The following is a 14,696-nucleotide window of genomic DNA, read 5'->3' as shown; positions in this document are numbered from 1 at the left end:
TACTGCTCTGATGTGATCTCGCTCTTATAAATTGGCTAGCAAATTTGAATAAAACCTACAGCTTGTGGAGTTGTTTCACACATCCCTTGTTTGTATATAGTGTAAAGTTATATGGGCTTTTGATTGGGTGATTGTTTATATCTGCAATCCCATCCCATTATATTCATTCTCAACATCGTCTCCGTTTCGCAATTCTCTAAGACTTCCTAGGCTAGGCACTTCCCTAATGCATTCGCTTATCTTATCGACAACGATAACTATGATATATAATATATATGTTTCTATGTAGTATTTATTTGTAAGTACAATTCATGCATTGCAGAAGGCATTTTATCAAAAGTTCCCGTGTCCAAAGTCCATAATTAACGTATCCCCATCCTTTGAGTGCTTGCATATTGTAGAGAATATTGTAAGTATTGTGCTCTGCCTCGACTCGTTTCTTCGGTACAATTAAGATTCAACAATGTTTCCTTTTTATTTGCTTGCTTGTGGTCACAATAATTGCAATAATCATTAATCAATTGGCTTTAATAATAGTGAAACAATCACGTAAATTATAATAGCTTAAGTTTCTCACATTTTCCCCGTTTCGGTTTCTATGTATAGTGTGTGTATGTATATAGTTTAATAACAGCAGGCCACATTTAGACATATGTGTGTTTTTGTTTATATATGTATGCATATATATATATATATGTATATTGTATATGTATGTAAATTAAAAAAAAATCAACATTACATTGTACTTGCATTTATATATCAATAGGAATAATAAATATATATATATATATGTATTTAATAAACGAAACAAAACAAAACAAAAAAAAAAGATGCTTTAACCTGGCCTTTTTTTTTAACTATTACATGTATTTTTTTGTTTGTTACATATTACTATTATTATTTTATTTATTTATTGCATGCGCTTGCTTGGAGGTTTTTGTGGAACGGCACTTCGGTTGAGATTTATGTATGCTTAAGTTTTTCCATTTAGTTTTGTTCTTGCTTCACTGTTTTCCCCACAAGTTCTTCAAACGTTTAAAGGGAACGAAAGGGGGAGGAAGAAGGAAGGGGGGAACGGGTATAGGATGGCCACAAAAAAAAAAAATGTATATATATAAAACATGATAAAAGGGAGAACATTGTTGCTATTGTTAGGGCTATGGGCCCAACTAGTCGCTAGACTTTCTCATCATTGGCATTCTCATTGGTTCTGCTTTTGCTTTTGCTGTTGCTGTTGCACTCTGTCACATCCAATCCCATGCCCTGCACTACCCTGCCCTGCCCTGCCCTGCCACATCAGGCGGTGGCCACACTTGGCCGCGAAACATTTGTCCACAATTAGGATTTGGTGCACACTAATTGTTAATTGATAAATTATGCTACAGAAATAATATTGATAAGTATTGTGTGTGTGTGTAAATGTGCCACCAAACATTTCGATCCAGACAACCAACACGACAGAGACAGGAGAGACCCACAAGACGGCACCGAATCACATGCGCCGGCCGGCCGGCCTACGCGTCGTCGTTGAAGGGTTCTCGGCGCGCTGTTGCTGCTGCTGCTGCTGCTTATGCTTATGCTGATGTTTCTGATGCTGCTCCCTCGATCATTTGTCATTGTCCTCGCAGCAGCCGTTCTTGGCCAACTGTTTCTGCAGGGCAGGCGGAATGAAATCTTTCGTCTTGGTCTTGGAATGATAGCCCTGGCCGAGCAATGCCGGCTCCACATGCTTGCCCTCCTGTATGCCCTGGATCAGCTTCAGCATGTCGTAGTTGATTCCCTCAGTGACCACCGAGTCTTGCCTGTAAAACGGATTGGATTGGATCGTTTAGTTTCTGAGATGGTTTATGGGTATGGTTTACTCACTTGTAGTCGGGATGATTGAGCACTTGCTGGCGCATCCAGGTGGCCGTTGTGATCAGCTCGCCGGCGGCACGCTTTTCGATAAAGCGCAGATACTGTTCGATGGTGCAATGGGTGTCTGTGTCTACCTCCATGGACTGCAAATAGCTGCGGATCAGTGGAACCAGACCAGGAAACACGTTCGACTGTGGAGATACAACGATTTAGATACAGAACTCAGTACTTAGAACTCAGGACTCGGGACTACCTTTCCGTTGAAGATCTCATTGATTGTCAGCAGCTGGAACAGCTCGTTCTCCTCATCATCTGTGTCGGTGTGATCGCTGTCCACCCCATTGGTGCTGGTGGAGGTGGTGGAGCCGCCATTTAGGGTGCCATTTGATGTGCCATTGGTCTGGGCCTTACGGCTATGGCCATTTTCATGTCCATTCATTTTCGCCGAAGTGCCATTGTTTAGCGGCTCTTCCTCTTTCTCATCTTCGTTGCCATTGCCATTGCCGTTGGTGGCCGTGCCGTTGCCATTCTCTGCCGCCTCGGGTGTCTGCCAGCCATTGATGTGGAGCCCGCCCTTGGCCTGGGCCTGGGCCGCCCGCTGTTCGGTGGTCTTTGATGATTTGCGGAACCAGAATTTCTCCGCACGGCAGGCGTCGCGCTTCTGTGCCGTCTGCATGTTCTCGTCCACCTTGCTAATGGGCGTCAAAAAGTTCAGCTGGTACGAGAGAATGACACGGGTGAGCAGGACGACGAAACAGACGATGGCGGCGTTCTCAAAGTCACTGATCTGCGCCTCGCACGGGCGGAACTCCACGCGCCAACCAATCGAACTGTTGGGCGGCGGCGGCTTGAAGCGCATCGTCTGCCAGTTGGTCGACTGAATGTTCTCAAAATGATCGGTGTCCTCGTTGTCGTTCTGGTGGACCTTCTCGCTGAACAGCGACACCGTGTCGCGAATGAAGAGATGGGCCACATGCTGGGCCAGCAGATGGTCAATGCCGCCCTCGACCAGGCGGTTGTACACCTGCTCGTCATAGGTTATGGGCACATCGTTGTACTTGGCCCCCTCCGGGGACAGGTACGAGTCGATGGAGTCGTACCGCGACTTGGCGATCCGGAACTTTTGGTTCTCGAGCGGCGCCAGGCCGCGCTCCTCCTCGGTGCGGCAGTCCACCGACGAGCTGATCACGTTCCAGCGGCAGTCCGACTCTGTGAGGTAGCCGCGGTAGATGGGGCTGGCCGCCGTCAGGGCCAGCATGATGGGGCACAGGGGGGCCAGCTGATCGTACAGGCGACGCGCCTCTGTGATGTTGCAGGCCTGAAAGGTTAGCTGCAGGCAGCAGCAGCCCATGCCAAAGCCCATGGCGTCCAGCAGCACCACATCCGGCTCGCCCGGCGGTGCCCCCTCCACGGGCAGCTTTGTCTTGGCGTCTTTGAACACTGCAGAGTATGGAGGATGGAGGATGAAGATCAGTGAATGCTTTTTTTGGCCAGACGCAGTCGCAGACGCTTACCCTTCAGCTTGATGGAGACCTTCTCGCCGCGCCGCATGCGAATGTTGCGGGTGAGCGTCTTGAAGCGTGGATGTCCCGGGAATATTGCCTCGTCGGGAAAGTAGAGGGAACGGGCCGAGCTGAGGGGATCCTCTGGACGGGGCTGGGCCAAGGGGTATGTAAAGTTGGGGGATCCGAGGCGCGGAAAGTTTGTGATCGACATGACGCACTCGTCCTTGGCCAGCAGCTCGGTGACCTCCTCGCGACGATAGCGCATATTGGCCTCCACCAGATTGAAGTGGGCCATCAGTCCGCCGAAGGGCTTGCCGGGCGTACCCTCGATCATGTAGGCACCGTATTCGGGACGCCACAGCGACTTCACGCCCTTGGGATCGGCCATCTCCTTTTCGTTTAGCTGGGCCAGCAGGTCCTGGGCGATCAACGCCACGCGTGCCACCTTATGCTTCTCATCGAACTTCACAATGATGTACTCCACCTCGTCGCCCCACTTGAGGATGTCCCCCTGGCGGTCCTTCAGTCTGTGGTAGAGATTTATGAACTGATTCACGCCATGCTCGCGCACATGATCGGCCAGCACCTTGGTCTCCTCCCAGGAGAGTGGACTGCCCTCGCTTAGTAGACCCATAATGTAAACTGCAACGAAAAGAAAAGCAGTTACGGATTAGGGATGTTGTGGCTTATCCGGCTCGAAGTATGGTCCAATGAACCTTTCGCTGTGTGTTTCCTATGTTTCAATTTTGCTAGATGCCTCTGTGTAGTATTTGGGGCGCTGGACTAGGGTCCAGACTAGAGTAGGACTGATCCGAAACGAAACTGAATTTCAACTGAACGACTACTGATTTGAGCAGCACAGGACAGTAGGTATTTTTCTATTCGGTCGGCCGGACGAGTATCGAACGAAACGAGCAAGAACAGAAGGAAAAGGAGAAGAGAAAGATAGAGGTGTGTTGGGAAGTGTGGTGGGTCAACATATCAAATAGTTTAACAATGGGCAAAAAGTAACGAGCAACGAGTAAAAAATGTCGAGTAAATAATTCAAGTAACTATTAAACAAGTAACGAGTAAACATGTTTTGCACATTCGTCGAGTGCATAAGAGTGAGCGAGAGAGAGAGACTGGTGGGGGAAATAAATAATTTGATTACAAAAGTAACGAGTAACGTGTATAAAAAAAGGAAGCTAGTAAACCAGTAAATGGACACATTGGTTCTGACTCAAAGGAGCGATTCGTTAGATATTCCATATACCATATTTTTTTAAAGGGCAGAAACCATACACATATGTATAAAGGCATGAAAATGTAAATATTCTATTGATTTTGCTGTCGGCGATACCCCCATGGGTTGCTGCTGGGTCTTTCTGTGGGGCCGAGCAGCTGTCAATCAAATTATCAACCTAATATCCGTACAAATATACGTAAACGTGTTGTATATTGTATATTTATTGCACCCGAAGATGCATATGGATGGGCTTTGTTTGCTTCTTGGTCTTGACATTCGGACAATTTACAGAATTTGACTCAATTAATTGATAAGCGAGACAGAGAGCGAGTCCGAGAGACAGAAGCAACCAAATATTAATCAAATAATTGATAAGCCAACAGCCTTTTTCCCCCCTTTTACACTTTTCCCCTCCTGTGAGCGTGCACACGAAATCAAATATACACTTAGGTGTTCAAATAAACGTACATATGTATATAATATACCCGTATGTATGTGGGAATGTCTGCCTCTAGAGTATTCTCATTGTATATATTTAGCCTCGGACGACGACAGGTTGCCGTGCGCCACTCGAAACTGATTGAATCATACTACTACTCTGCTCTGCTCTGCTCCTCGCACTGTTGTTGTGTTGGGGAAATCGGAAATTTCGATCATTTGTTGTTGTCGTTGAGAGTTTCCAGGTATCTCGGCCGATTGTGGCGCAGATTTACGATCAGCCACTTGGGAGCACCGCACACACAATCGATCACAAACACTTGACGACTCTTTTCACTTCAACTTCAACAACAAAGCGAACGTTTTTCAAAAAAAAACAACCAGCTGTAAGTGGAGACACACGAATAGCCTGGGATCTGACAGGTCCCGAGAGGTTCTTGAGATGGGAAGATCGAAAGATCCCTAAAGGTAACTCATTCGGAGTAGCATTTAGTTGTCTTTCCTTTGGATGCTTCCCATCTCTGACACTCCTTTAAGCTCGTGAAAGCAGATCTAGGATTGTCTTTGAACTCAACTCAAAGGATACTTGGCGATTAGCGAATGGAAGATACTTTTCAGGCTATACTTGAACATAATATCACGCTTACATTGAATCACTTAAAAATAAAACAAACAATATTATAGGATCATTGATGGATATACCTGGTTAGTTACTATTTCAGTTACTATTTCTTTTGTCACTTTCCCTAGGGAATTCTTTTTGCTAGTTGATATTGAAATTGTAACTAGGTTCTAGCTTCACTGCCGAAAGCGGACTAAATTTATACACGGCCAGACTCCAGCTTATTATGTGGCACGATCCAGCGATCCAGCGATCCATCGATCCACGAACCACCCGAACCATCGACTGCGACTGCGACTTCGACTTCGACTGCGACTGCGACTGCGGACGACATCCACCATTGATGAAAACCATTTGTAGAGCTTTGTGGAGTGGAAAGCAGGGGAAAACGCACCAGATCGTGGCCATATCTATGTGGAGGGGGGCCCATAAATGATCGCCCGACTGTCGCGACTCGACGCGACGCGACGCGTCGTCAACTTGAGAGTCGTCAACTGCATGGGGATTGGGGTTTCGGGTTTCGGGTTTCGGGATCCACGGGCCTCCACTTGAAATCGATCGAGTGCTGCTCGAATTATTTGCCCTGTTATTTATTATATTTAATAATATTCGAGCCCGGACTCTGGAGGGGTTTTATTATATATGTACATATTTTGTTATTCATATTTATAGATTTTGTATAGATTTACAACCATTTAGTACCATAAAGATTGTTGCTGGGATGGAATGGCCACTGGGCACTGGGCACTGGGTAAAGGGCAATGGGGATCGGATCGGAACGGATCGGATCGGATGGAATCGCGAGTACATTCGTATGAAAAACAATAGCCAAAAACCGTGGCACTTGTATTGTAAATAACTGCCAATCAAGCGGTAGGCAATTTTATAATATTATTAATTGTGTGGTGGAGAGGAAACGCATAGATTTCAATTCGATTGCCCCCCGTATATCATGGCTAAAATATACGAGTATTGTAGGTTTTGTTGCGGTGCCGGTTCCAGGTCCGTATATGATTCAACGTCGCCTGTTCGCACCTTCGCGGCCATCATCCGATACACTACACAGATGTATTTCGAAACAGTTTCCTTCGAAGAACAGTCGGGTCGGCACCACGTTTCCGAGTATTTCCACACCAATTGTGGCTCTTTTCTGGGGACCCTATTCATTGCAACTGGTCGTCACAGATGCAAGGTGCCAGAGTCATTCGCTTCCAATTAAACGGGAAACCCAATACCGTGCCACAGCTGTGCGTTCAACCAACCATCCCCTGCCGTTCGCTTATGGGAACTTCGATCCAGTGATCATTGGCCACTCTTCACAAATTCCACGCGTAAATGGTTCAGGAGTGCTTCTATATGCTTGATATATCTGTATCTGCCCTGCAGGAAACGAGATACTTAGAGCAGGGCCCGAAAAAAAACCCCGCACCCTGTGTGGGAGCGATGAATGGCAATGCAAATGCGCTTAGATAAGCTTCAATTGCACAAAAGCAGCATACAATGATACTTACAGCAGATACGTACGGGTACGGGTACGAGTAACGAGCAACGAGCAACGAGTACCGAGTATATGTACATGGTGTACATGGACGGAGTATACGACGTTAGATAAGATGGCCCAAGTGCCCCTCATTTGGTAATTGCATTGCCTCGCCGCGGGGCTTGAGAGATTGAGGGACTTTGGAATGCTTACGGCATCTACTACGTTCTGTCTTTCCCTCGTTCTGGATTAAGCAAACTACTAGATGTTAAGCCCCATCATTACCATTACCCCATCCGTGTGCCCCGACTGCCAGGCATGTTTCAGTGTGTTTTTGCTATTGTATGTTGTTCAAACAGTTTTTGTTTCTTGCAAAGATGTTTTCCTCATGACAAATATTCTCTGAGAGGCCAGGCGCTCATCGTCTTCTTCTGCTTTCTCTCTTGCTCTCTCTGAGCACAGCAATGAAATAGGAAAATGACAAGAATAACGGCCATGTGCCGGAGAGGCAAGGCACATCCTAAGGAAGAGCCCTGCCTGAAGCTAATGCCTCTTTGATGCTTTCGATCATCATGAATCATTCCTTCAGTCCCGATTCACTGAGTGCGATTACTGCGGATGAAGATCAGCAAATTTCATACGCAATCTCTGAAGTGACTCAAAAAATACAACGGGGTTTTTTTCCACTGAAACATTGTTTAGCGGCATCCATATATGGCTTTTGTTTGGCGCAAAACATTGTTTTGCTATATCCGAAATTCAATTTCCAAACTGCAAAGCCATAAAACAACAGTTTGGGCTTCGTGACTGTTGTCTTTGCCCACAACAAATCAAGATTTTCAGGCACACAAACAACAAATTGCAGATTTGCAAATTTGTGTGTTCCCTTCTCGTTTTCTCTGGCAGAAAATCAAATGAAAAACACAGCAAAAATGGCGATACTAGTTTCGTTCGGTCCGTTTTGGGCGAGCGTTTTTTGATGGAATGCGAAAGCCGAGAAGCGTCGCAGATCCTAACCGACCGAACGAATACCGAAACCCGCCGAATCCATACGTCTAGCGGTTCAGGCTCAGGCAGGGCTCTAGTTTATACGCTGACAGGCAGAAGATCATACACTGAGAGAAATCCTGCGATCCGACATCGTATGAAGAGATCGGCTTGAATAGGCCAAGGCTATATACTACCTAGTATTTTTTTGGTATTTTATCTAGCATTTTCTGGTATTTTATCTAGCATTTTCTTGTATTTTATCTAGTATTTTCTGGTATTTTATCTATAATTATCTGGCATTCGATCTAGAACATTATTTATAGTTATTTTGTAACGTTTCATAGCCTGAATCATAATCAGATAAGTCTGATGGATTGTTGAATGACTTTTCCAAATGAAAACCATTTCTGTGACGCGAGTTGGTCTTCTAAGAACAGGAATCCCTATACAAACGAGTCTGCAAAAATGCATTGGAATCGGTCGATCGATCTATACCGAAAATCATTCGAATACGATTTTCATTCGCATGTTTCTTTCTGGTGTGTCCCATTTGTGCCTTCTTTTTATTTTTAGTTTCGTTTTGCTTTCACTAATTTGTTCAATTCGTTTTGTAAATACTTTTATTTTAGCACATTCGCCTTAATTTCGACGTCACTAGGCGCTCCCACATGTAGCATGTGGCACGTCTCTCGCCGGCTCTCACTTTCCGTGTCTCTTTGTGGGTCTCGGTCTGGGTGCGGGTCCGGGTCCGGGTCCGGGCGTGCTGTGCTCCTGACCAACGCAACTGAAATTACCGAAGGGCAAGCAGCAATACGAGTATCAACAATTATTTGACACTTTTTTTTTGCTCACGCGTTTCTTCGTTTTTTTTCGCCTTGTCATAGGAAAACAGTAAAACGGGAGGCAGAGTGCTATCAATAGAGGGGATTCTTCAGTGGGGGGGCTTTGGATCGGCGTGATGATTCATATTTTGATTGGGTATTGGGGGACCCTTGAGAACGATAAACCACGACTGATGTACAACGTTATCAATTATAATCGTTTTGTTATCGATTTTCCAAGAAAACCTTTGGCCAAAAAGAACTGTCCGAACCGAAAGATATCTTCCACTCGGGGCACATGTGATACCTTTGTGCAACGGACAAAGGAAGGATCTTCCTTCTTTGACCCTAGGGCCCGAATGCGTAAGGAAGCAGTGCAGTGCAGTGCAGTGCAGGGCAAACGAGAGTATCGGCAACACATTCTGCAAAGCCTTCTGCCGTCTCTCTCTCTCTCTCGCTTCTCAGGGTCGAATGCATACAGACTAGACAGACAGCAAGGGAGATGCTTGCATACTTGGATACAAATATCGAAAACGAAATCGGGAAATGGGGAAATCAAACAATTACAGTGTTACAATGTTTTGCATAATGCATCGCGTCGCGTCGCTACGGAGGCACAGGGACGGGCACGGGGACGGGGACGGGGACAGGCCCGGGTACGGGCACTTGCTTGATCGTTGCATAGGAAAAATAATACAAGATAACGTATACACACAGATTACGTATACGCCGCTCATAAAACGGTCGTCGCACACGAAAATTGCGACGTAATAAATTTTGTTTTGGCCATGGTACAGGCCCCGCAACCCCGCAACCGTACCGTACCGTAGACCGGACCCAAACCCAAACCCAAAGCGAAAGGCCAAAAACCCAAGAGTGGCTGTCGTGTGTGGGATGTAAATTCTGCAAAATGTATAGAATACTCATAGGAGTACATAGTATTTCCCTAGCCATGAGAATGGAGGGCGTGCGACAGCGAATTATTATTATTTCAATATGCATTCATAATTTGTTAATTGACTGGGAATCGAGCGACTACAGGCTACAGTTGGACGACAGGATTGCGATTATATGATGAGGCTGAACGGAATAATCATGTGGTTATGGCATTAAGAGAAACAAATTGCCTTCTAGATCGAATATACATATCTAGTTCTACGGCACCAGCGAATTCTGGCAAAGAGAGTGCCGGTGAATGGTATAAGCACTACATGCATGTCGTGTGCATGACTTGAGTCTCGCTGATAAGGGTTTATTGTGGTTGTTGGGACTGGCCTCTGCTCTATCCATTGGAACAGCGAATTCTGCCAAAGGGAATGCCGGTGAATGGTATAAGCACCACATGCATGTCGTGTGCATGATGCTTGGACTTCAGTCTCGCTGATAAGGGTTTATTGTGGTTGATCGGACTGCCCTCTGCTCTTCTAGTTCAGAACTATGCATAGTCGTGTGCTCACCATCTTGAAGGATACGTTTCCTTCGAATTCTTAGTGCCTCTCATTTCCATGTGGCAAATTTGATGGCCAATCTTTGGCCATACAGCATATGGCAACGATATTCGAATGATCTGTTATTAATTAAGAGTATGAGTAATTTGAATAATGGCGCCACCGCCAAATGCCTCTTCCCCCGTAGCAGAAGTGACACGAACACGTGCTTGTCAATTCCCTAACGATTTTCGCTGCTTGCGGCCCATTGTGTGGCGTGCACTTGTGCAAATGAATGCATATAAATATACTACTATCGTATGTACTGTTGTTGGAGTGTACTTTCGTATATTAATTTGAGTCAGCCAATGTTTAATTAGCAGAACAGCCTGTGGACTGTTCGGACTGTTCTATCGTTCGGCGGGAGGGGGGATGTCTGACATCTGACATCTGCGTTTTCAATTGCGTAAACTGGATGTGCAAACAAATTGCAAACAAACAAGTGCGAGAAAGTGGCAGAATGCCATCCGCCGTAGAAGAGTCCCCCGTCCGCAGTGACGCACTCGCACAAAAAACAGATCTCCGCCATCGTAATCGTTATCGGCAGCCCGAGAGAACACTTGTCCGGGCATTGTGTTACACGGGTGTCCATAATCCGTAGTCCGTAGTCCGTAATCCGTTAACCGTTAACCGTAATATTCTCATGTGACACATCTGGATTTCGCTTCCAGCTGTGATAGTTATTTTCGTTAATTTTCGACTTGGATTGCTAATTGAAAAACACACGAGTGTTTATTTTGTGTCAACAAAAACAGCACATTGGTGCCGTGGCGCCCCAATCCGCTCTATAAAGATCGAGGCTGTTCGATCCAGGCGCATCAGTAAGCCCAGTGAAGGGAGTGTATATCCATCCTGATTCCCCTTAAGACACTGCCCTCCGTTTCCCTTCGTAGTTCTTCCCTAAGGTTTCCGATCCCGAAACAATTAAACAATCAACTAAATGCAAGTGCAAATTCCATAAGCAATCAATAGAGTAACAAAACTGTGACTTATCGCATTTTTGTTGTGGTTTTAATTGCATTTCCTGGCAACGCAAGGACACGGCACATGCCGTAAGCCATAATTGGCGGGGGGACACACTTGAAAGGAATTTTAATTCGGCATTGAATGACATTGCCTAATGCATAGGCGAACGGTCACACGCGTGGAACTTGTCTGTGGCGGCAGTTTGGGGCATGATCTCTCTTAGTCACGATCACGATGAGTATGCTTTAAAATCTTATGAAAGCCGATAAGAAATTGAATTTTTGAACGCGGACATCCCGTGGGAGATGGCAGAGAGAGATTGGTTCTACGTGCATGCATATGCGGGTGAGAGATCCCACACTGTAACTGTAAAACAATTAGCGGAACATCAAGGCACACCAATGGAGCTGGTGGTTGATTTTATGGCGCGTTTGATAATGATTGGAGAGGGGGGGGGGGGGGGGGGGGGGGGGACTCCAACGAAGGTTGACTTAATGCAAGGCCAAAGAATAATACCTGTATGTACGGTATACATTATCTATGTGGAGGAGATATCTACTACTCGGCCCAGTCATCGTGCGATAATAATTGCGAATGTCACAAACGACAAACAATAACCAAAAAGGAATCGGAACATGAAAAGGCCTTTGATTGGCTTTCGCATACATGCATAAAATGTAAATAATTGATCGTGAGAAGCATAGGCATGCGGCATAGATATACAAAGAGATAGAGAGAGAGAGAGGGAAGGAGAGGGAGAACGCACGTGTGAGTGAGTCATGTGAATGTTCTCGTGAGGGGATTTTCTGCACTATCATGATGACAGATCAGGAAAGCAATACGATATGGATATCTTGTTGTTGCTTTACTCTCTCTCTCTCTTTCTCACACTCATTTGGCACGATTTGTCTCATTCCAATGCTTTCGCACCTGCTGTGACGTCACCGCAGTTTTGCATTCAATGGTGAAATGGTTGAAGGCAACTTCTCGATCAATTTACCGTTTATCCTTATCAAGCCACACACCCACACCCAATCCCATGCCCCTTCGTTCCATCCCATTCCATTCCATTCCAGAAAGAGGGGTAATGCCGGCTGCGTGTGAGCAATCTGTGACGTCACACCAGCCACATATGTATGAAATTAAATGAGTGAAAACTAAGATATACCAATGCCATGATGACTCGGCAAATCGGAAAAGTGGGTGGTATTGTACTATTTTCGACTGGTCACGGCATGCGCCAGAACCTTCCAAAATAGAAAATACTGGGAAATGAGCAGCAGCAGCAGCAGAAGCAGTGTTTTAATGCCATGCATATACATATGTACATATGTATGTACATTTTGCTAGTGTGTGCGTGTGAGGGGGGCAAAATCGAATGTCAAGGTTAGGCGCCGCGCGGACACAAGCCGAACAGCAACAATACAAAAATCAACAAAATCGAATAGCCGCGTAATTACAGCAACAACAACAAAAAATAGAGAATCAATAAAATAGCCCTTGTCTCGGGCTCCTAATTACGCATTTACACACAAACACACACACACACACACACAGAGAAGAAACAAAAAACTTAGCCACCAAAAAACAATTATCTAGTCGCCAGGCCCCGGCACCGACTTCAGGCCAAGGCCATGCCCCAAACCAACAAAATCATTATAAAACTTGTCGTCCAGTCGATGGTTCCCAGCCACACACACTCATTATTATTATTGAGCACAAGACAGAGGCAGCCAAGCCGAATGGTCTGTTACCCTTCCAAAACCATCTGTCCCTGGGGGGGTTTGGTGCTATCTTTGGGTTATCTTTAGAGAAAAAAAAACCCGATCATATGACAGCTTTTGATAGGCAATACGATATTTGGCAGATTTCGTCTTATCTGCACGGAGCAGATTAATAATCTTTCATTCCCACCCAAAACAGTGTTACCCTATAAAATTAGCATAGGGTATACAACAATAACAGTAACACTACACTTACCGGCAAAATGCGATGAGGGAAAAGTGTATGTAAGAAACACACAGACACACACACACTGACGCGTGCGCTCCAATAGGAAATAAATAAAACCGTTTGTTGGTGGCCTCTGTGTCTCTCAGCTGTTGCTCTGGGCGACGTCGACGCTGGCTGGCGTCAAATCGGAAAAACTAGCGGCACAAACAAAAATGACCTCGTTCCGTTGCTGCTGCTGCTTCTGATGATTTGTTGTTGCAATTGGCGGGGATTGTGTAACGACCACCCCCCCAATAGAATGGTCAGAAATTTGCCGAATTTCCCGCTGTTTTTCTTTTGTTTTGTGTGTTTGTGGTTTGGTTTGGTTTGGTTTCTCTTTTGTTGCAGTTCACAATTTGTTAATTACGAACCTATGTATGCATGTACATATGTATTGTGGCATGTGTTGTGTGGGCTTGTCAGAACGCTTCTACCAATCTTTAAATATATGTATATTTTCACAAATTATTTAAAAAAAATATTAACAAGAAAATAAAAAATAATGTGCAGGTCGCGTGATTTGTTGTCTTTTTTTGTTTTTTGTTTTGTGAGTGAAGGTGATACGCTCTCCGGTGTCTACGGTCGAAAGCCTCCCGTTACAGCTGCGACTGCGACGTCAGCTGCTTGCTCTGCTCCCCTCGTGTCGTCGTGTAAACAGATATGCAGTTTCCCACACAAAAATGTTGTTAATAATAGAATACAGATTATACCGGAACCACCACAGGAGCGGCGGCGGAGACTGATGCAAAACGTGCTCCGTCACAGTCCCCCCCCTCCCGCACACTGATAGGCGGGTGGAATGGTGCGGGGAGGAAGAGTAGAAGTGCCTCTTTTTTTTTAATTAGAAGACGCGGAGCGGTGCGGTGTGCATGTGGAAATGGCGTGAGTTGAGTGTATGGGTTGAAGTGAGTGTGGGTGAGGTGGAGTGGGCTGTGTGGGGAGGGCCGTATGTGCCAAATGCTTACGGCCGCAAAAGTATTTCACAATAATTCCACTCGAATGCACACTGTTTACTGGTTCTTTTACACGATCTACTACCGACGGATTAATGTATATTACGTTTGATGTTATAATTGTTCTGGATGGGACTGCTGCTGTCAGCGTTGGTACCGCAACGAGATATTAACACAAACGAATTCCAAAAACAATAAAACGCTACACTTAACTGCGCGGCTATTTATGTAAAAAAAGTTGTACATGTTATCGTCACGTTGTGCCCCCGCAACCATTGGCAACCCTATCAGCTGGAGTTGCCACCTTCCCCCACTTCCCTGTCGAGGCCCTGGCCACACTGCTCACCATATGTTTTT

General features: G+C 45.5%; 1 protein-coding gene across 4 annotated transcripts; it reads right to left on the bottom strand.

Moving 5' to 3' along the window:
• Positions 1 to 450: 450 nt before the first annotated feature.
• Positions 451 to 14,636, bottom strand: Gclc (glutamate--cysteine ligase). Of its 4 annotated transcripts, none has more exons than XM_001354717.3 (6): positions 14,352 to 14,636; positions 13,375 to 13,824; positions 3,372 to 4,004; positions 2,111 to 3,297; positions 1,867 to 2,048; positions 451 to 1,802 (listed from the first exon to the last, which is right to left on the bottom strand). In XM_001354717.3, exons 3-6 carry the CDS (start codon positions 3,994 to 3,996, stop codon positions 1,607 to 1,609), a joined length of 2,190 nt encoding a protein of 729 aa, XP_001354753.2. In that variant the 5' UTR covers positions 3,997 to 4,004; positions 13,375 to 13,824; positions 14,352 to 14,636; the 3' UTR covers positions 451 to 1,606. The 4 variants fall into 4 exon arrangements, with proteins under 4 accessions (XP_001354753.2, XP_033240051.1, XP_015041648.2 ...); XM_033384160.1 differs by having other exon boundaries at positions 14,446 to 14,636; XM_015186162.2 differs by lacking the exons at positions 13,375 to 13,824; positions 14,352 to 14,636 and adding an exon at positions 5,731 to 5,872.
• Positions 14,637 to 14,696: the final 60 nt, after the last annotated feature.

The sequence above is a fragment of the Drosophila pseudoobscura genome, chromosome X (assembly GCF_009870125.1).
Source record: "Drosophila pseudoobscura strain MV-25-SWS-2005 chromosome X, UCI_Dpse_MV25, whole genome shotgun sequence".
NCBI lineage: Eukaryota > Metazoa > Arthropoda > Insecta > Diptera > Drosophilidae > Drosophila > Drosophila pseudoobscura.
Note: the sequence above shows the minus strand (reverse complement) of the source record. Positions and strands in the feature narration are given on the sequence as shown.

Bases quoted from the DNA above. Each gene is read 5' to 3' on its own strand.
- Gclc (XM_001354717.3), bottom strand. From the start codon at position 3,996: ATGGGTCTACTAAGCGAGGGCAGTCCACTCTCCTGGGAGGAGACCAAG. The intron at 2,049-2,110 runs GTAGTCCCGAGT...GTATCTCCACAG, and splicing joins ATGAGATCTTCAACGGAAAG to TCGAACGTGTTTCCTGGTCT. The intron at 1,803-1,866 runs GTGAGTAAACCA...TCCGTTTTACAG, and splicing joins CTCAATCATCCCGACTACAA to GCAAGACTCGGTGGTCACTG.